The sequence below is a fragment of the Prosopis cineraria genome, unplaced genomic scaffold, assembly GCF_029017545.1.
Source record: "Prosopis cineraria cultivar Desert tree isolate PC_DT_omini unplaced genomic scaffold, ASM2901754v1 PC8, whole genome shotgun sequence".
Classification (NCBI taxonomy): domain Eukaryota; kingdom Viridiplantae; phylum Streptophyta; class Magnoliopsida; order Fabales; family Fabaceae; genus Prosopis; species Prosopis cineraria.
In genome coordinates, this window is record NW_026555339.1 from 21,760,420 (window position 1) to 21,782,878 (window position 22,459).

The 22,459-nt window shown below is 36.3% G+C and overlaps 1 protein-coding gene across 3 annotated transcripts; it reads right to left on the reverse strand.

Moving 5' to 3' along the window:
• Window positions 1-1,550: 1,550 nt before the first annotated feature.
• LOC129317716 (uncharacterized) lies at window positions 1,551-19,588 on the reverse strand. 3 transcript variants are annotated; one of them, XM_054962080.1, is made up of 11 exons: window positions 19,520-19,588; window positions 14,099-14,348; window positions 13,293-13,499; window positions 12,268-12,348; window positions 12,085-12,171; window positions 11,901-11,996; window positions 4,189-4,242; window positions 3,123-4,102; window positions 2,466-2,514; window positions 2,341-2,380; window positions 1,551-1,998 (listed from the first exon to the last, which is right to left on the reverse strand). In XM_054962080.1, exons 2-11 carry the CDS (start codon window positions 14,339-14,341, stop codon window positions 1,847-1,849), a joined length of 1,989 nt encoding a protein of 662 aa, XP_054818055.1. In that variant the 5' UTR covers window positions 14,342-14,348; window positions 19,520-19,588; the 3' UTR covers window positions 1,551-1,846. The 3 variants fall into 3 exon arrangements, with proteins under 3 accessions (XP_054818055.1, XP_054818056.1, XP_054818057.1); XM_054962081.1 differs by having other exon boundaries at window positions 19,494-19,580; XM_054962082.1 differs by lacking the exon at window positions 19,520-19,588 and having other exon boundaries at window positions 1,551-1,846; window positions 1,939-1,998.
• Window positions 19,589-22,459: the final 2,871 nt, after the last annotated feature.

The window sequence follows — 22,459 nt, forward strand, 5'->3', positions numbered from 1 at the left end:
TGAAACTCAACCGTAGAAATGCATTCATAATCAAATGGATCCATTTGGTAGAGAAGTTCATCCTTCGTAACACAACTTCAATAAAAGACCAAGAGATCTTGTCAAAGGCCTTAGAGAAGTCAAGTTTAAGCGCACCCAATTTTTTCCCTTTTCCTTTTGTGATATGAGTCTGATGAACCAAGTTAGCACTTTGAAAGGGAGGAATTAACCTTGTAGGACAACCTTGAGTGTGTTACTTAAAACCTTAGAAATGATATTATAAGAAAACATTGCACAAATTGATAGTTCTAATGTCCCTGGAGGTCTTGATGGAATTGCCTTTTGAGATGAGAGTAATAAAAGTGCGGCTTAAAGCTTTAAGAATATGTTCAAATTGTTAGAAGTAAAAGAATAAGTTGAAAACATTGTCGTTAACAATATCCAAAAACTTCTAAAAAAAGATGGCATGAAAGCCATCTGGTTAACTTTACATTTGTAATAAAGAAATTGTTTTGAAAACAAAAGTTATTATATATAATTATTTTTTCCTATTATATTCAATAGCTATATCTTTCAGCATTTCAAAAGAGTCATAGGTTCAAAACTCTCTTGAAAACACCTTGGAGATTTAATGATCATCAGTGCTGGAGCTCCTATGATCACTGTCGGCAGCAGGTGGTCAATAACTAGTGCTGGTGGGCCATTTCTTTTTTTCAACAAAAAAATTAAGGGTAACTTTATCTTTCACAATACATTTTAATTATATTTAGGTCTCTTGGTTCCACAAAACAAATTCACATTCTTTTGCTCCTTTCTGGTGATAATTGTGCTCTTAAGGTCCTTAGATGCAATTTTTCTTATTATTATTTTTTTTGGTAGTATCTCCCAATTATTAAATATGACAAACATCACGTAGTAAAGTTGATAATTCAAGCTACACTCTATGAGTCAGTTTGAATAAATTTAAAAATTCTCAACCAAACTCAAGAGTTTAAAAAATTTTCTTTACTTTAAATTTATTCAGACTGTTTAAATAAGCTCAAAAAAATCTCAACCAAGCTTTAATTTCAATGGACTTAACCCAAATGCTCAAATTCTTTTTTAGTATTAATAAAATAAAATTAAATTAAATTAAAACTATCAATTCTTTAAGAAAAAAAATTGAAATTGGCTAAAAAGCAAAATAAGCTAATAAGGTAATATTTAAAAATTCATGTATTTAGGCTAAGTCAAAAGTTCAAATTGTTTAAATCAGGGTTTGTCATACAAACATTTTTATATATTCAAATATTTCAAATACGATTAAAAAAAAAAAAGGAAAAAACCCAACCTGCATCAAACCAAACACATCCAAATTACTAACTCTACTACACCTTTGTTGATTAAAATAAAAAGTTCTTCCAAGAGCTAACTAATGACCTTGAATATGTTCAACTTATCCTTTCCACTAACAAAACTACTCCGACTTCTAAGTTCAGAATCCAAGTAGATTGAAACTTGTACCATTATGCCAACTCATTTTCCCTTGTTTCTTCCATAAAATTATCTTTCTAAATATTCATAATCCGCAATATTTCAATACAGAATTTATTTACATCAAGCATTTGTTTACAACATAACTTGGCAAGCTCACAACGTGCTGGATATCTTACATGGTAAACGATTTCATCCACCAGCATAACCAATCCTCCATCATCCCCAAATTCAATGTTCCTATGTGCAATACTTTTTGTTATTTACAAATTGTATGTATAGACTACTCGTTGGACAATACAAAGTGTCTATCTTTGATCATCCCAGTACAGCAATGCGGATAAAATCACATTTTCTTCACTATTCTCATTCGTTTTCCAGACTCTGCTTTGGCCTATAAATTAGTGCATGATTCAAGCGAAGACTTAGCCAACCACAATAAGCCAGGATCATTCCGCTTCAGTATTAGGTAAGATTCTGGCTTACCAAGCTCATCAAACATGACATCTTCCTTGAAGCCAACCAAGAACAAAATTTCCAATGCAGCTGCAACATTAAAAAAAAAAAAAACAAAGAAGAAGAAGGAAAAATAAGGCTGTGGCACAAATTCAAGCTGATGTATAGAATCAACCCATTGTTAATTTAGTACTGTGTTCATTAGTATTTTCTCTCTGACATTCCTATGTAGAAACCTAGTAGATAAGGTGAAATAATAACAATCCAATCCCGAAGAGACAAAATATGGTAGGAGATTGATGCTATTCAATTTTATCCAAACCCCTTGCACAAGTAGTTTAAGATCTCTGAAATATTCAGTCATAAAACTAAATCAGGAGCTCTCCATATTACAATAATTAAATTAAAACCCTACAGTGTCAATATGCAAACCTTTATTGTTCACAACATTCGTCTCTATAACAGGATTAGCCTGCAAAAAAAAGAGTAGTTTCGATATTTTTAGTCAGGCCACGGATACAGCATGTACTAGAGACGAAAGGTCAGGCAAATCGTACCTTTCGGAGCTTTTTGTATTTCATCTCATCAGGGTGTTCAATCACATTCCTGTTGTCAAGTGGCAAACAATTATTAGGCTTGAATTACCATGCCAAAGGGAACATATAGGATAAAAATATAATTTCTGAAGTGCCTCAAAGGAAGTGGAAGTCAACAAAAACAAGACTAGTATGCTTGGTTGGAATAGATTATGAAGGAGAAGATAAAGAAATGGGAATAACAAAAGAATGATATTATTCAAAATCTCGTTTGACATACTTCAGACAAAATAGGGAAATTTTTGCATTACTATGTTTGGTAGAGTAAAAATGAAAGGAATGGAAAAGATACAATAATAATTGACCCAACTGCCCTTAATATTTGAATTCTGGTTATCTAACAAATTCCCTCGTTGCCTCTCCCTGCTCAACTGTATGTGGAAGCTCGGTTTAGGAACAAGATTGACACTTTGGCTTAGATTTCCAAGAATGGTGCATCATTCCATTGGGTTTTCGATGGAATAAAATTGAGCCATCATTGATTACAATGAATGTATAGGGAGAGCATTTTCATTATATCAAACCATTCTCTTACATTGTTCCCTCCCCTTTTCCATTAATTCGCAATCCTTTCTTTCAAGCAAAACATAACATAAATACTCTCAAATATCAAACTACCTGATAATTTTTATGAGAGTTTGGAGAACTGAGGCAGTCTGCAGGGGGCTAGCTTCAGCTCTCAGCACTTCCAGGGTTTTCTGCAGACGGTTACAAACATCAGTCACAGGGTCATTGATCCTTTGTAATTCTTGATCATCAGGATCAGGCTCATCAATCTGCATTGTAGATAACTCCGGCGGGGGCACCACCACATCATCGGGATCAGGTTCTGCCAGCACAATTACTTCAGCATTAGGTCCATTATGAGCAATTTCTTTAGAAGCACTGCTTCTTCCAATAGCTTGAGGTCCAACATTTACAGTCACAGGAACATCGATCCTCTCTGATTCTTGATCATCAGGATCTGGCTCATCAGTTTGCATTGCAGATAATTCTGGCAGAGGCACTACCAAATCATCAGGATCAGGTTCAGCCAGTACAGCTACTTTAGTATTGGGTTCATTTTGAGCATATTCTTCAGAATTCTTGCATTCAATATCTTGAGGTCCAACACTTACAGTAACAAAAGAACGTAATGAATTAGAACCATCAGAACTTAATGCTGTTACATCGTTGGATTCATCTGGATCAGGCTCATGCTTCATTACCTTCGTGACATGATCATCTGGATCAGGCTCACTATAAGGTCCTCTCTCAGCATGAGAAATCATATTCATATCCATGATTTCTTTTGATTCGGAATTCATATGATCAGATCTGTCACTTGCTATCAAACTAGAATCATCTGAATCTGGCTCTTCATTCACTGCAGACCTTTGAGCCTTTTGGGCAGATGCATTAGTCATCCGGTAGTAAGCAGCAGCAACAGAGGAAGCCCGAGCACTTGCTAGCAGATCAGACCTATTACCTCCAACCTTCTGAGGAACATTGCTATTTTTTCTTTCAAAATCTTCTTCAAAATAGTCAGAACTTCTGACATCTCCCAAGGTGTTGCCAGCAGATTTAGTCCAATCTAAACTAGTAGCTTCTTGATTTAACTGCCAAAAAACAATATCAGAATAAGCCAACTCATTGGACGGGGTATAATTATGAACCAAGTCAAGGAAAGACACTTGAGCAAAACCTGTTTATCCAGAGCATAAAAATTGGCATCATGCTCAGAGTATACCATGTGAGCCTGAAACAAGTACAAGACACATTAGTTCAATAATTATCCAGAGCATAAAAATTGGCATCATGCTCAGAGTATACCATGTGAGCCTGAAACAAGTACAAGACACATTAGTTCAATAATTATATTTACATCCGATGAGCCCAATCTATCAAAGGGCCAAATATACAAGAGGGAGAAGCCTAACAAGCCCAACATGATGAAACAGACTTCAAACGGTAATATAGGCTAGAATACTGAAGAGGTAGGCGGCCCATATCCTAATGGAAGCAGGAAGGATGGAGGGGGTTTTCATTATCAATGGTTGTGAGCCACTGGTGAGGGGGCAGCTAATGTCATGGTTTTGCGAGAGCCCTGACCTCTCAAATGTCGGGGAAGTTATTGTCATTCTCCATTTGTTTTACTGTATTTACATTTCCAAAAGCTGAGGAGAGTTAGTGATTTTGAAAATTTTTCCTCTTCCATAACTCATACAAGAGGCTTGTACTAGCTTTTCCTATTGATTATTGGCATGATAACACATGGGCTACATCAATCTTGGTATCAAAGTCAGGTCGCCATCCAAGGCAATGAGGGTACGAGAATGGAATCAAGGGTTAAAAATGCTGAGAAGGCAATGAGCAAGCTACAAAGCATTGGAACCATTGTGAATGAGATATGAAAGAGTTAACGTTGAGACTAGATGAAAGAGCAATGATGAAAAGAATGGTGTAGCTAACTCCAGAAGCAAAACTCAAGCATTCTTGCTCTGCTTCAGAACATTCCTCCGTCACAAGATGGTAATTCAGTGTTGATACTGAGATAATGAATGTTAAGGCTGGTGAAGGGGTAAAAAAGATGGTAACAACTAGATTGCGGCCCCTGCTACACGTGCAACAGGAAGTAAAGAGGGGGAATCTACAGAAGTGTCAGGCAACAGAGTTATTATACCAATAACTACTACAAGTAGTGGGAGAAGAAACAATTAAAGAACCTGACAACTACCAGAGGCTGAGTTGAATCGCAAAAGATAACTGGGCCTTTCTTTCAAATGTGATGAGAAGTTTGGGCCAAACCATAAGTGCAAGGTAAACAGTTGCAATTGATGGTTGTAAAAGATGAGAATATTGCTGAAATTGGTGAAAGAGATTTCATAGAGTTGGAAGATGAGTTTCAAGAAAAGGAGTTGGCAACTATGGAGCTTTCTCATACATCAGTGGTGGCATTAGCTCAACACAAGACTCTGAAGTTGAGAGGGAAATTACACGACAGATCTGTGGTAGTTCTTATGTCAGTGGGGCTACCCATAATTTCATATCTATGCAACTAATCAAGGAGTTGGGAGTTGAAGTAATACCAACTGCTTATTACTCTGGCTGTGGGCAATAGAAGTAAGAGATAATTACAAGGAAAATGTGCAGATGTAGAACTTGACTTGCAAGGGATGAGGATTATACAGACTAATGATTCATTCCCTTTAGAGAACATAGATGTGGCACTTGGGATTAAATGATTGGAGTCATTGGGGAGACAACAGTGAATTGGAGATAACTAAACATGAAAGAGAAGGTCAACAAGAAGTGGGTGTGCTTCAAGGGTGGCCAGACCCTCAAACAAATACTAGTGTCTCAAAAGCTTTTACTAGAACTTTGATGCTCTGTTTGGATGTGGATTGAGAATATGGGAGAAAAGAAAACTAGGAGAGAAAAGAGGAGAGAAAACAAGTTTTCTCTTGTTTGGATGAAGAAAGAAAAGTGGGAGGAAGGAAAAGCAGGAGAGAAAATTAGGTGTAGGACCCACCACATTTTCTCTCCACACATGAAGAGATTTTGAGAAGAGAAATTCATTTCAAACTCTGCCCTCATGCTTCATTACTTTAATTTGTTCTCTTCATCTTCACCATCACCTTCGAGACTTCTCCGCCCAGGACAATCATCTTTGCCACTCTGCCCCTCTTGCATCAGCATCTTCCACTTTCTTTCCTCATCTCTTACTGACATTGTTGAATATCCTGGATTCACTAACATTTATATCCAATTCTGCTCTGTAAAGCATCATACACATACGCCCCTCTTCATTAGTTCCTATCATCAACATCTAATTTCAATACATATATATTTATTAAATGGCGAGATGGACAACAAAAGCTAGTATTGAAAGGAGAAGAAAACAGGCTTTTAAACATACTTCTGGGAAAAAATAGGTGTAAGCTTATGGTGATAATAAAATACTAATAATTTAAATAAAAAAGTATTTTTATCAATAACTAATTCGATTTTAAATTATTTTGAAGATGTTAATTTTAATATAATTTTGTTCCTCAACTTATTTTTATGAAGATATTACATGAAACATGATATATTTTGATATGACGGTATTATAGTCATTGTGATGTTTGCTCATTTTCTCTCCTTCCTGTTTTTCTTTGCTCATTCAAACATGAGGAGTGATAACATTTTCTTTTCAGTTTTCTCTTCTCTCCAATTTCTTTCCTCTCATTTTCTTTTTTTTTCAACTTTTCTTCTTATCCAAACGAATGGTGAAGGACAAGGGAGAAACATACATGCTGGAGATAAACACTATTTCACTGCATAATGGAACAAAGTGAAGAAACTGCCACTGAATTCCCAGGAGTTTAGAGATTGATGGAGAAATTCACAAGTGTTCGTGAACCAGTTAAGGATTTACCCCCACACCAATCAAAAGACCATGCTATAGTAATCAAAGGAGAAGTACAGCCACCCAATACTTGACCATAAAGGTATGCATATGCTTATCAAGCAGAAATTGAAAAGATGGTAAAAGATATGATTGAAGCTGGAATAATTACACCCCACAATAGTCCTTATTCTAGTCCAGTATTGCTTGAGGAAAAGACATGGTAGATGGCGTTTCTGTGTAGACCATAGAGCATTAAGGCGATTGTTCCAGACAAGTATTTGATCCCTACTATTGACGAGTTGCTTGATGAATTAGGGGTTGCCACAATTTTCTCCAAGCTTGATCTTAAATCAAGTTATCACCAAATTTGAATTAAACATAGGGATGAATATAAGAGTACTTTTAGAACTCATGATGATCACTAAGAGTTTTTAGTTATTGCCTTTAGGCTTATTAATGCCCTATCTACTTTTCAATCTTTGACAAATGACATCTTTAGAAATTACTTGAGGAAGTTCATACTTCCTTTTTTTTTTTAAATCACATACTAGTGTACAGCAAAGATGAGAAAACACATTGGGAACACTTGAAGCTGACATTGAAGGCATTACAACAGCATCAATTAATCATTAATTAAAAAAAATGTCTTAGCCCAGCCACAGCTCAAGTATATGGGACATACTATTTCTGCCTAGGGGTGAAGGCCAATCCTAGCAAGGTAGAAGCTATGCAAAAGTGGCCTAAACCAAAGGATTTGAAGAGCTTGAAGGGATTTTAGGCCTTTCTAGTTATTACAGAAAATTTATCAGAGGTTATGGCAAAATAGGAACACCTTTGCCTGCACTGTTGAAGAAGGACGCTTCTTAGTGGAATGATCAAGCTGAAGAGGCATTTGATTGGTTGAAAGAGGCTATGGTTTAAGCAACTTATTTGGCTATGCCAAATTTCAACCTACCATTGGTAGTTGAAGCTGATGCTTCCAGGGTTGGGGTAGGAGCTGTACTAATGCAACAAGGAAAGCCAATTGCCTATTTTAGTCAGCAACTGTCACCAAAGGCTCGTCAAGGATCAATATATGAAAGGGAGTTGATCGCCACAACGCTTGCAATCAAGAGGTGGCAACATTAATTAACCGGGAGGCAATTTATCATCAAAACAGTAAGCTCCAAGGTTTTAAAAACCAGACCAGACCAGACCGGCTGCTCTAGAAAACAAATGACCCTGATCAGAAGAGGTGAGTCTCTAAACTTATGGGCTACAAGTTTGAAATTCATTATTTATAAGCCCAAAAAAGAGATTCATGCAGCTGATTCTTTATCCCGTTGTGAGAATCAAGATATTGAGCTTATTGCCTTTCTGTTTCGGCAATATCCCTAGCCTAGAAGAGTTTGCTTCTGAAGTGGCTAAAGATGAAAAATTGTACAACTTATGGCAACAGGTATTCACTATAAAAGAGGTACCAGTGATGCAAAGATTGAAAAATGGCTGCTTAGCGTTTCCAGGAGGCTGCTGTTACTACGCAAATCACCCAAAAAACAATATCTTTAATCACGTAACTTCATAATTCTCCACTTGGTGGTCATTTGGGTTACTCGCCAACTTACAAGAGGCCGGCAAAGGTTGTTTACTGAGAAGTTATGTGATGTGTAATTTGTAAATAATAAAAGGGGTAGTTATTAGTTAGTAACTGTCAGAGGTAAAGGGAGTTAACGAGTCAGTAACTATATAAAGGGGGTGTTTGTAAATCAGAAATTATGTTTTTGAGTAATCTGAGAAGTATTATTCAGTCTATTCATCAGAGGAGCAGGGCAGACATTCCTCAGCTTGTATGCCAGAGACAAGGTCCCAAAAGAATCAACAAGAGATGGCAGAAAACTCTAAAAAACGTTTTCATGCTATAAAAGATGATTTACGAAAGTTTTCTTCTTTACTTGGGGCACTCCAAGCCTTGACAATTGGCTGAGCAATTGTGTTCTCAGCTTCGATTTTAGTTATGGCAGTCATAGGTCACATATAGGGAGAAAACTAGGTTTGTTACAAGCCAATCAAAGAGAATCCAGAAAATTAAAACTATAATCTGATAGAATTAGATCACAACCTAATATGAAAACAGAATAATATAAAAAGAAACAAATATCTGTTATTAGATTAAATTAGAGGAGATCCTTTCTAAAAGGGCTTGGGCCATCAGTGCCCTGCAACACTCCCCTTCAAGCTGGAAAATAAACGTTCATCATTCCTAGCTTGCTTGTTAAGCCTTCAAATTTAGGTTTTGATATGGCCTTTGGTTAGCACATCTGCAACTTGCTGATGTATAGGAATGCATGCAGCATCAACAATTCTGTCATAATGCACCAAGTCATTTACAATCTTAATAGTTTCTTTGTTATCAAGAAAACTTTCGTTGGATATATCAAGCCATATGCCTTCACATATTCCAAAGGCTAGTGCTCCAGCTCTGCTTCTGCACTACTTCATGATACAACATAATGTTTCTTGCTTCTCCACGTTACCATGTTTCCCCACACAAAGGTACACTAGCCTATAGTTGATCCTCTATAATCAGCATCAAAATAAACTTCAATTCCCCTATTGCTTCCTTGTATAAATTATAGACCTTTCTCTGGTGTATTCTTCAAATAACGCAGTATCCTATATACTACAGTCATATGATCCTTATTTGGTTTACCTGCAAACTGACTCACTACACCAACTACAAAGGAGCTACTATGTCTTGTGTGAGATAAGTAAATTAGTTTGCTCACCAGGCACTGATATCTCTCGCTATTAACGAGAGCTCAATCTTCTTTAATCCCAATTTAAGATTCATCTCCAAAGGGGTAGTAGCTGGCATACCATGTCTGGATCTGCCCACTTCCATGCCTAGGAAATACCGTAGGGTTCCTCAATCTTTGATCTCAAACTAAGCAGCTAGCATCTTCAAACTTTCTAACTCACTGATGTCATCTTCAATGATGATTATGTCATCAACATAGAGTATCAAAATAGTTTCTCATCACAGTACTTGCAAACAAAGTATGATCTGCTTGGCATTGATTATACCCTTTTTTCTTTACTGCTTGAGTTAACCTTTCAAACAACGGTTGAGGAGATTGCTTAAGACCGTATGGAGACTTATGTAACCTGCATAACCTGTTCTAATTTTAATTATCTCTGAATCTTGGAGGAATATCAATGTATACCTCCTCTTCCAAATTTCCATTGAGAAAGGCAATTTTGATGTCTAGTTGGTGCAAAGGCCAATCAAGGTTAGCTGCCAAGCAAAGCAATACCTTGATTGTATTGAACTTAGCTACTGGAGCAAATGTTTTCTGATAATTGATCCCATATTGTTGTGTGAATCCTCTTGCACCCAGCCTAGCCTTATACTTGTTCACTGTTCCATCTGGGTTGCACTTCTTAGTAAACAGTAAACACCCATCTGCTTCCCACTGTTGACTTGCCATTTGGAAGCATAATCAACTCCCAGGTGCCATTTTTAATCAATGCCTCCATCTCTTCATTGATTACATCTGTCCACTCTGGACTTTTCATGGCTTATTGACATCCTTTGGGATATTTTCAGCTAAAATACTAGCTGTAAAAGCTCTCCAAGTAGGAGACAATTTGTCATATGATACAAAATTACGGATAGGATGTTTGGTGCAAGATCTTACCCCTTTTCTCAATGCAATGGGGCAGCCCTAGACCATCAGACTGCAGATTTGGGGTTGAAGTAGATGATTGGTGTGATGTACCTCATCCTTCATTCCTTGGTGGCTGAACGAGAGCAGATATTTGCTGCTGTACCTCTGCTGTACAGTCTGATCACAATCCTCAAAGTGGCCGTTATCATTAGCATTACCAGCTGAGACATTTTCATGCTGTGCAGGTCTAGATTTAGGTTTTCCTAGTGCATTTTCAGGCTCGGTCAGTGGCCGAATGTATGAAGGGTGGACAGATTGGTGAGACTCAGAAAATGGCCATTTGTTTGCATTTACTCCCTGATTCTCCCTCTGAACGGGCATTGTTTGGTAGTATGGCTGTGTTTCGCAAAAGATACATCAATGAAGATAGAATTTGTAAGAGGGAGAATGGTAGCACCTGCACCCTTTTTGTGTTTGAGAATAACCTAGAACTACACACTTCATGGCTCAAGCTTCAAGTTTGAAGGCGTGAGAGGTGTGGACATAAGCTGTACATCCAAACACTATGAGTGGTAGTGTGTTCATGATCAAGGTGGTAGAACAAGTTTCAAGCAGAATCTGTTATGGTGTTTTGAAATTCGAAGTTTTGGAAGGGGGATCAATTGATTATAAGGGATCATGCCATGTCAAGAATTTGTATATATTTTCTTTCAGAGACACCATTCTGCCGTGGTGTACAAGGTTGAGAACTTTGGTGGTAAATCCAGTGAAGGGTTAGATAATTTTCAAAAGTAGAGCAAAAGTATTTGTGGGTACTGTTAGTTCAGAGAACTTTCATTTGGACAAGAAACAAATTTTGAATTAAGGCATGAAATTTCTGGGGGAAAAAAATTGGAACCTTGGATTTGTCTTTGAGAAGGTAAACCCATGTTAATCATGTGTGATCGTCAATCAAATTGACAAACTATTGTACCCCAATTATGGTTTTGACTTTGGATGGTCCCCAAACATCACTATGAACTAAATTGAATGGTTGAGAGGATTAGCATGCCCTAGTGGGATAAGCGTTGTGTGTCTATTTGGCTGTATTTCCATGTCTAGTAGCTCACCAAGGGGCAGTAAGTGATTTTGAACTTTTTTCCTCTTCAATAGCTCATAGAAGAGGCTTTTTTCCAATTTATTATCAGCATAATAATACAAGGGCTACATCAATATCATTTTTATTAATTAGCTTAATTAGAATATTTGATGACTAGGCATTAAACCCCATATTTTTCTGAGAATGATTCGATATGAACAGTTGATACTTATGATGAAACATGAAAGTTAATATTTTCACATCCATGCAGACTAAGAACGGTTATTTCTATATCTTACAAGTTCATGCAGGAGAGTTTTCTTGATGCTTTCATATTTCCTGAAACCCTTGAGGTCATCAGTTCGCAGTCGCAGAGATATTTCTTCTCCATGGTTCTATGAAGAATAACAAAAATGAGTGAAATCAAAAAGATAATGCTGGGTATTAAGACTTTTGTAAACCTCATCCAGGACAAGGCACTACCTTGTTGAAACCAAGAATGCACTTCGGGCTCACACCAACATACCCAATAGGCGCCATCTCAGTCATAATAACTACATGCCAACGATGCTAAAAGATGAAATTTAAACATCAATTAGAAGTTGTGCAATCATGCCATGATGGATCAATGATATCTTTATTATCAGGAAATACATTAAATCATGCCTTGTTCATGATGGCAACAATTCCAGGATCTGCAGCAAGCATATGCATTCTCTTTAATGCCTCAGAAGGAGGAGGGTTCAGCTGCAAATAAACAATTATAATTTTCATCGATGGTCAGTTGGGCAATCTCCCTTACAAATTTCATATCATGAAAAAGTTGGCAAAGAGTGTGATGGTTTGGCAAATGCAGCATTAAGAAAAACACGTTAGCAAGCCAAAATGTCATGCTTGTTACATTTTCTCAATCCACAACAATGATGCCTTGTTCTAACATGTATCACAATGGTCATTCTTTTCAACTGATCCTTTCCAGTTCTACTGGTCAGTCACATCCATTAGCCTATGCCAGTAGAAAGACTGAGCTGCCAAGATAGCTAATTTAGTGAGGGCCTACGCCATTAATGGCTAATGGAAACTAAAATGAAACAGCCCAAGCATGATTTCTAATCAAAGCAACTTCTTGTCAATCTTGGTGATAATTCCAAAAAAAAAAAAATTCCATCCAATTCCTTGTTCACAATTTGGAAAACCCGAGCAAGGGATTCTATATGCCATTCCCTCCTAGAATGTACCTTAGGATTTAGCTGCACTTGATCCTCGAGGGCAAGGGTCTCTTTTGGGAAGTATTGATAAATAATCATAATAAACGCAAGTGACACACAAGGATGTTATAGAAGTTAGTTATGGGTGTGATAAAGCCTATAAATAGGTACCTAATTGCAATTCAGACTGTGACTTGAACTTGAACGAGGATATACAGCATACTATTCAGATTATCCCTCTCTGTTCTTCTCTCTTCTAAACCTTCTTCTACCCTCTCGACCTCTCTTCTTCTCTCTAATTCAATTTCCTTCCCTCTCTTTTCAAATTAGAAACATCTAGCAGTATACTTAGAAAGGCCTAACATTGGAATCATCTGTGTCACACATTGATGCAGCCAACCATTTGTGGATCCGCCAAGTCATTTTTCTGCTTTAGCAAATATGATAGATGATAGATACTAAAACTCACATGCTAAAATATACCTCCATTCCTGGAATTTCAAGTGTCCGAAACTCACTAAAGATATAAGGCCCTTGTGGCAGCTTCAATGAAACAGGTCCAAATGAACTTCTTTGTTTCAATCTCTTTTCCTCATCCTCAAATCCAGCTATCCTTAAATTTACCCTTGTGTCTTGTAGAACTTGCTCAACTTCATTTGCTGACACACCCATCATTTTTATTGACTTAGCCTGTAGAGGAACAATGAATGGTTAGGGGAACAATAAGCAAAATATTCAAGTCAATACGGCCACCATCATCATGGGTGGTTTATTTTTAAATGCAAAAAGGAGTATTTCTTTGTCTGTCCCAAAAATATCCAGAAGATAGCAATTGGACTTGTCTTGATAATCTCAAACTCTCCCATTGGTAATCATAAATACTCACTAAAAGACATGATGCAACTTTTTTCATCCATTACTCAAATGATACCACACAGGTATTTGCAGATGAACTTCTGTCCATCAACAAATTCTCTCTTACAGGTTCAGAGGACAATTTTTAAAATGAAACTATCAAGTTATATAGACTCAAGCCCATTCTTTGAATCCATTTGATCGACAAAGGTCCTCATGGGAGAAAAATTACTGCTGATATTAATTAGGCTCCATAGCCAACCCCGCCTAATGGAATAAAACTTCTTGTTGTATTAATTAGGTTGCAAAGAGCAATATAAAGTAAAATGTCAAAGAACAATAACACAGAAAGATATAAAATTATATACATAATATTAATTCCATACCCCAATGATTAAATGTCAGAGCTACAGTATTAGTAAATGATGGGGTACCTCAGTAATGGAAGCTTCATGCAGACTTAAGAAAGCATGCTCTGCAGAGAAGGGAGACATCAATTTTGAGGCTTTGCTGGAAACCAGTGGAATAATGAGACGCATAGTATCTTCTTGGATATTAGTCAGCTTTTGCAACTCCTCTCCTAGCTCCTTGACTGTGGCACCTGAATTCATCTCTATGACAAACCTCTTACCCCTCCATGTTACAGAGATTTTGTGCAGGCTTGAAGGAGTTTGCATGTTTGAGCTGCAAAATTCAAGCGGGTATGATCAGTTTCATCATAACAGCTCTCATAAGCACAAAAAATCACCGAAATTCAACATCAGATACATGCAGTCCCGATCAAGATCTTTTCAATCTGCTTCCCTTCATTTCCTATATACTCTATCTTACTTCATAAGACTGAACTGTTAGTCCAAATCCAGTATCAAACAATTGCAACTAAGCTAGATTACGGGTATTCAGGGGGGGGGGACAACAAAACAGAAGGAACTTTTCATTTGTGAGCAAGAATCTACCATATAGCATTAGAAGGATAAAGTCACATGATAATGATATGTAATTGATATAATTAGAATAAACATAGGGAGAACCATTTGTTAGTTAGTTCGGTTAGCTTCTTATATAAAGGGGTTGGCTTGTACCTTATTTTCTCTAATGCTTAATAACGTCCGGAGTACTATTCAGAAACTCTCTCCTTTGTCCCTCAATTCCTCTCTTTCCTCTTCAATTCTTCTCTACTCCCTTCTATTCTACACAACAATGGTATCAAAGCCGTTGGTCACCAGAAAGCTATAGCAAAGCAAGAGCTATAGCACGACGTCAATCACCAAAAAGCTCATGTGAAGGGACACAACTCTAGCACACGGTCATGCACAAATGTTTTCTCCTAAAGTGTTGACATAAGACTAAGAATGACGACGGCAGTTGGCAGGGTTTCTTGATGGATCTCAAAGAAGATCGGTGGGTTTGAATATGTGGGATGGTGCAAAGCCCTTATCTGGCACTAATGGGTGCCACTTCAACAAGGGTAAAAACGTCCAAACCTTGAATTTCAATAATTTGTCTTCCAAAAACACATCTTTCACCTCTGTTTCTTCTAATACAAGTAGTAGGTCTTCAAGAAATCAAGCCAAAAACTCTGGAACATTGAGCCCAAATGGAGTAAAGGAATTATGGCCCAAGATCTCTACTTCTACTATCACCAACCCTTCTCTAGAGATCATGTATGTGTCCAAACATAGAGGATGCAGTTGTAGCTTATTGAATTAGAGGAAGGTGTAAAGGAGGCCAAAGATAACATAGGTCAAAACATGGAGGTTCATGAAAGGACTAAAGGTGTCCCGGAGCAATCAAAATGTTTGCAAATATCCTTACATGCGATACAAGGGAGTGTAGGACCCTCTACTCTGCAAATTCAAGAGTATGTGGGTCTGAGACAGATACAAATTCTCACTAATAATGGAGCCTTGAATGCCTACATTGACTGTACACTAGCTTTGGTTAAAATCAGCAATGTGCGACTCTCACCCTGTGGCAGAAGTTTAAGTAGCTGGAGGTGGAAAATTGAAGGTTTATGGTGTTTTGAAAGGAGTCAAGTGGAGAATGCAAGGTGAAGAATTTGAAGGAGATTTTCAAATAATGGAAGTCAGAACCTACGCCATGGTTTTAGGTTTTATTATGGCTTAAAACCATCCATCAGGCTCATTATAATTATGATAATTTGTCTATAATCTTCTGGTATAATGGTAAGGCGTGTAGATTGTAGTCTCAGGAGTCAAAAGGATGTAAAATTGTCGATTTTAAGATTAAAGGTGATTTAGAAGCTGGGGGACAGATGTTTCTGCTGCAACTATTGGAAAATTTTGACGAAGGGCTTCATTGCTGTCAATTGCAAGCTCAATTTGTAGAAGTTTTTAAGGAACCTAAGTCCCTTCCTCACTTGAGAGAGGGTGACAATCACCCTATCATCTTACAAGAAGGTTCCAACCCAGTCAATTTAAGACCCTATAAGCATCCAGCAGCTCAAAAGAATGCTATTATAGACATGGTGAAGGATTGACTACCATCAAAAGTCATTCAAGAAAGCTCTTCACCATTCGTATCACCAATCATGTTGGTGAAAAAGATGGGTCTTTGCATATGTGCATAGATTATCATGAACTTGACGAGAGAACGATCAAAAATAAATATCCTATTCCTCTTGTAGAAGAACTTCTTGATGAATTAAAGGAGCCTAGATGGTTTACTAAGCTGGATCTAAGGGTGAGTTACCATCAAATCAGGATGGAGCCCAATGACATCTACAAGACAGCCTTCCGCACTCATTCAGGCCACTATGAGTAGTTAGTGATGCCTTTTGGGCTCACTAATGCATCTGCAACTGTTAGGGCACAATGAACAGCATTTTCAGGGAGTATTTAAGAAAAATTTGTGCTATTTTTTTGATGACATTTTGATTTATAGCCCTTCCTTAAAAACTCATATTCATCATTTGAGTATGGTTCTGGAAATTCTGAGGAAATTTTTTTTTTTTTTTGGGTGAAGGAAAGCAAGCGTACCTTTGTTGCAACTCAAGTAGAAAACTTGGGACGTATTATCAGTAGAGGAGTGATTTCAACTGACCTAAAGAAGATCAAAGCAATCCTGGTATGGCCAAAACAAACCACTGTGAAGCAACTACAATCATTTTTGGGGCTTGCTGGCTGTTATAGGAGGTTTATTAGGGGCTATGGCTCTTTAACTAGACCTCTAACGGACTTGCTCAAGAAGAACAATTTCCACTGGTCAGAAGTAGCTGCTTCCACCTTCAAAAAGTTGAAGGAAACATTCGTTGCAGCCCCTATTATTGCCCTTCCAGATTTTTCTAAAGTGTTTGTGGTCGAAACCAATGCTTGTAATTCTGGAATTGGTGCTGCTTTATGCAACAAGGTCAACCCACAGCCTTTTTCAGAAGGCTTTGGCTCCTCGACATCTGAATCTTTCTATCTATGTGAAGTAATTGCTTGGGGTAGTGCAAGCTGTGGAGCATTGGCACCAATATCTTGAAGGGAGGCAATTTGTTATTAAAATTGATTAACAATGCTGGGCAAGAAATTGAAGACAGCATTCCAAATGTAATGGGTGATCAAACTCATGGGATATGACTGTGAAATTCACTTAAAAAAGGGCAATAATAATAATCTAGCCGATGCACTTTCAAGGATGCCTAAAAATGAGGTATTTCAAGTGTCTCTTCATACCTGTTCAGATTTTCTTTTCCTGGAAATTCAGAAGAGTTGGGATGATGATATGGATGTGAGAGCTGTAAAGGGCTAAAGGCTTATTCGCAACAGGCCAACAGCATAGAGACGCAGAAGGAAAGTATACTTGGGATAATCAGTTTTTAAGGAAAAATGGCAGATTAGTAGTGGGAAATATCCCTGGTGTGAGGCAGAAAATTCTGGAATAGATTCATGCTAGTCCACAAGGAGGGCATTCTGGTGTGCAAGCTACCTATCAAAGAGTTAAAAAGTTGTTTTGGTGGCAGAAATTATTTCAGGATGTCAAAGAATTTGTGAAGCATTGTGATACATGTGCTCGGTGTAAATCTAAATCAGTGGCTCACTTGGGTCTACTACAGCCTCTACCTATTCCAAGTAAAGTTTGGGAGAGTGTGACTATGGATTTCATTGAAGGATTGCCCATGTCAAATGGGAAGGATACAATTTGGGTAATTATTGATTGTTTTAGTAAATATGCACATTTCTTGCCTTCATCTCATCCTTTTACAGTATCTACTTTGGCATAACATTTCCTTGATAATGTGTACAAGTTAAATGGAGCTCCAATCGAGATTATTAGTGATAGAGATCCCCTCTTTATTAGTACTTTTTGAAGGAATTTTTGAAGGTTTTGGGGGTGGAACAAAAGTTTACTTCCTCTTATCATCCACAAACATACAGTTAGTCATAAGTACTCAATAGATCTTTGGAGAATTACTTGAGGAGTATGTGTTGGAAAAACCCAAAAGAGTGGAGTAAGTGGCTCTCTTTGGCAGAATGCTGGCATAACACCCCGTATCACACTTCTACCAAGTCTACTCCCTATGAATTACTATATGGACAGGTTCCACCAATGCATGTGCTCTATTTTCCTAGAGATGTGGCTGCAGAAGCTGTGGATAGAACCTTTTCAGCAAGAGAAGAGGCTTTAGGGATAGCAAAATACCACCTCAACAGGGCTGTGACAGAAAGAAGCAAAAAGCTGATTTGCAAAGGAGTGATAGAGAATTCGAGGTGGGGCGGTGGGTGTTTCTCAAGTTGCAATCTTATCACCAAATTCCTGCAGCATCAAGAGCTCTCAGAAATTAGCTCCAAGGTATTTTGGACCCAACAGAATCTGTAAAAAAGTGTGTCCAGTGGCATATAAGCTGCAGTTACCTCCAGAGTCAAGAGTTCACTCCACTTTTCATTATCTTTGCTCAAGGTATACCCTGATCCTTCTGTTAAGCAATGGTACCCCCCTCTTGATTGGCCAGAGCCTCCTTCAGATCTAATTCCGGAAAGAAAATTGAATAAACGAGTGGGTAGGGAAAAAGGAGGATCATTACAGAGGTACTTATAAAGTGGAAGGGTCTTCCCGATTTTGAAGCAAGCTGGATTTCCTTATTTCAGTTGCAGACGCAACGCCCTTCTTTTATAGTTTCTGACCCTTAAAGTCAAGGATTCTTAAGGGGGGTATCGATATGTAATTGATATAATTAGAATAAATATAGGGAGAACCGTTGGTTGGTTAGTTTGGTTAGCTTCCCATATAATTCTTATACAAAGGGAATAGCTTGTACCTTATTTAATCTTATGCTTAATAACATCCTGAGTACTATTCAGAAACTCTCAACTTTGTCCCTCAATTCTTCTCTTTCCTCTTCAATTCTTCTCTACTCTCTTCTGTTCTACACAACAGATAATCTATTATGCCTAGAAACATCGCGCGTTACCAATTTACGGTAGAAACATCAACCAAGCTACACCCATCAAGAGGTAAATTTTGACAGATTCAGACAAGCAACAATAAGTTAAAAACCATAACTAACCGTGAAGACAATAATTGAATGAGATAGCGCAGGGTTGCCATAAAAAGGGGGGCAAAATACAGAAATTCTCCACTTCCACAATCAAATTTCGGAGAAATAACAAAACGCGCATGGGAATTTGTAAATCCTCACCATCCACAACCACAAACAAAAGAAAAGAAAAAGGAAAGCAAAAATCAACATTTCAAATCAAGGCTAAATTGCAGCATCGAATTATGAGGGAAAAAACAGCATATTGTTAACATGGCCAACAAGGAAAAAGAAGTCAGCTATGAAATTTTCTAGAGAAAGAAGATGAAATTAAGAAATCGGAAAACCTGTGGAAGAAGATTTTGATGATTACCTCTGGCTTTTGCAGCTTTTGAAGTCGGGGAGAATCACGCTGAAAGTTTTTCGGGGGACAGCACTATGGTTCGGTATATAGGGAATGGAAATATATATATATATATATATATATATATATATTAATATAATTACAATTATATTTAATTAAAAAATATAATATGTATATATGTGTGTGTAAATTTCGATGTAAGAAAACTATTTTATTATTTTTCTTTTCATGATAAAATCTTTTTCCCTCCCTAAATCTTATAAGGTTTTGATTCACCATTTAAATCGGGCAACTCTTATTCTTAATTTCTGTAGAGTTTTAGGAGATCTTTCTTAATTTCTTATTATTTTACTATGCTTAGTCAGGTAAGACTAAATTTTTAAATAAACTATATTGACCAGCCTTTTCTATTATGTATTAAATATAAAATATCTCTCCTATCTTGAAAACTCATACAAATCTTCTTTGAAATTAAAATAAAAGTTACATAAACCTTTCTTGTATATTTGAATACTATTTTCATCCATTCAATCATTAGTTGACCATTATGTTTGACTTTTAAATTTTTAATTTGACCATAATCCCCCTTTTAATATAAGAATTATCTAAAAATCTATATTTTCCAAAAAAAAATATATTTTGCATACAACTTAAAAATATAATAAATTCATTTTGAAATTTTTATTATATTACAAAATTGATTAATTTTTATCATGTTATGAAATTTTAATTTTTATCAAATTTATGGAAACTTATTTATTTATGTTTTTAAAAATTTTTAAAAGCGTATTTCAAATATATTTTTTTGTTCATCACATAATATAAGTTCCAGAGATTATATAAATAATTTAAATTTATAATTTGTAAACATGTTTTTAAAATTATGTTAACTATAAAAACAATATAATTTAAGCTTTATTAGGGTGAAGGGTAAATTAGTAAATAAAATTTGTTTTAATATAAATTTTAATTTAAAAATAAGTTTTTAGAGTATTCCTAACAAAGTTAACATATTGGACTAAATTGTAAGTTTTCAAAATAGAGAAAAGGTTTGTATAATTAAAGTAAAATAAAAGGATAGTGAGAGTGTTTTACTATAAATTTTTCAACCATTTTTAAATTTTGGAACTGAGGCAATTATAAATGGTTTTTCTCCAATTTTCTACAATACAATTTACTTGGAATATGATTTTAACCTCACACAAATATAGAGTTATCCTTGTCTCTCTCAAAGTTCAAATAAATTGTATCCTAAAACTTGATAATCAAGGAATATATTTAGGAATGCATCAACACTTTGCTTGAGAAATGATTTAAATAAGCAATTTTATACTTCTTCATAGGTTTTTGTTAATCAATATTCACATATTCTCTTACCCTTTTTCATTATGCTGTTATAATTATCATTTTTTAATTTCAACAGAACAAAAACGATCATATTTGACTGCTATTTTACTCTATGAATGATGATTATAAAGAATCATCATTTATAGAGGTGATCCTTTTTTTAGGATTATTTAATCATTATGTTTTTTTGTTTTAGAATAGACGAATTCTAGGCCAGGATTAGCCTATATCTCCTAAGACATTATTACAATACAATCTTTCAACATGATTCGTAAGAGCTTCTCTGATGCACTCAAAAGGACTATAAGACCAAGCATCATAACTCCTCTTATGTATTGTGCTACTTGAGTATATTTTATAAGTCTTTGTTATTCCGTGGCCCTGCTTAATTTGCAAGATGAGTTTATTTACTCCTGGAGAGTTACCATGCAAATAATCTAGTATGACGAAATAGCTCTTAAAGATAGTGTTCTTTGCATAACTCAGACTTTAAATTTACCCGCTAGTTCTAACAACAAGCACTCTTCAAGTTTCAATGCAAGAATATGCCGTCCACATTACTCTTCACTTATTTAAGGCCAGGAGGTTGCCACATTCCAATTCGATCAAGTGCAATATAATTTTCCTCCCTAGGAATTTTGCTCATGCTTCTCTAACACTTTAAACCATCACTATAAAGGATGAAATTATCACCTCATTGCTCATTCTGCATTTCTCAAACACAAAAAGGTTGCGGCGCCTTCATAACCACCAACAGTCCAAACACACAATTGCAAATAATTCTTTCAATTCATCCTTATCTTTGTTGGCCTACGGGGAAACATTCCATCTCCCCACTCCTAAAGATCCATGTTGAAGAGGTGTGTTCTTGCAGAAGAAGGGATCGGACTTTTATACAAGTTTTGCATTATTTCAGAGTCTCAAAGTGCGTGCAACATATCCTCAGCCTCTCTGTGGCAGCACGAGCACAAGTTATTGTCACTAATACCCCTTTTGTAACATTTAGAGTTTGTTAGTAGACTACCACGCATGGTTAACCAAATAAACTTCTGCATCTCTAAGGAATTGAGTTTCCATATCCCAGTCCAGACAGAGCCATTATATTTATTTTAACATATTTGACAATTATTTGTAACTACCAAATATATTGCCCCAAATATTGCCCTTAAAAGCTATTCATTAACTTGTTTGATGATTATTCACTATAACTGTCAAATAAACTGAGGTAAATTTGACAATTATGTCTCATAAACATCAAATTTGGTCTAAATATTTTATGGTTATATAAATAGCCATCAAATAAGCATTGACAATTTTTTTTATGCATGGGCTGCTTTTTAAACAAGCCCCTTGCATAGTAGAACTTTATACACTAGCAAAGACCATACTAAAAAATCCAAAAACAACTCCAACAGCAATAAAGCCAATTATAAACAAAATGTAACATTTCAAAAGTAGCAACAAGTTGATAGAGTGATTGATGATGTGAATAAAGGGTGCATTTTCAAACCCACTTCTCTCCCATTTAAGCATAAAATTTTAGCTTATGTGGTAACAAGATTTTTAGTAAACAAGATAACAACCTTTAGTGTTCTCAATGAC

What these genes read in the sequence shown, in the direction of transcription:
- LOC129317716 (XM_054962080.1), bottom strand. Translation starts at nt 14,341, where the DNA reads ATGCAAACTCCTTCAAGCCTGCACAAAATCTCTGTAACATGGAGGGGT. An exon ending in TTGAAATTCCAGGAATGGAG is followed by an intron (nt 12,349 to 13,292) that starts GTATATTTTAGC and finishes GTTTATTTGCAG; the next exon opens with CTGAACCCTCCTCCTTCTGA. An exon ending in GAATGTTGTGAACAATAAAG is followed by an intron (nt 1,999 to 2,340) that starts GTTTGCATATTG and finishes TTAATGTTGCAG; the next exon opens with CTGCATTGGAAATTTTGTTC.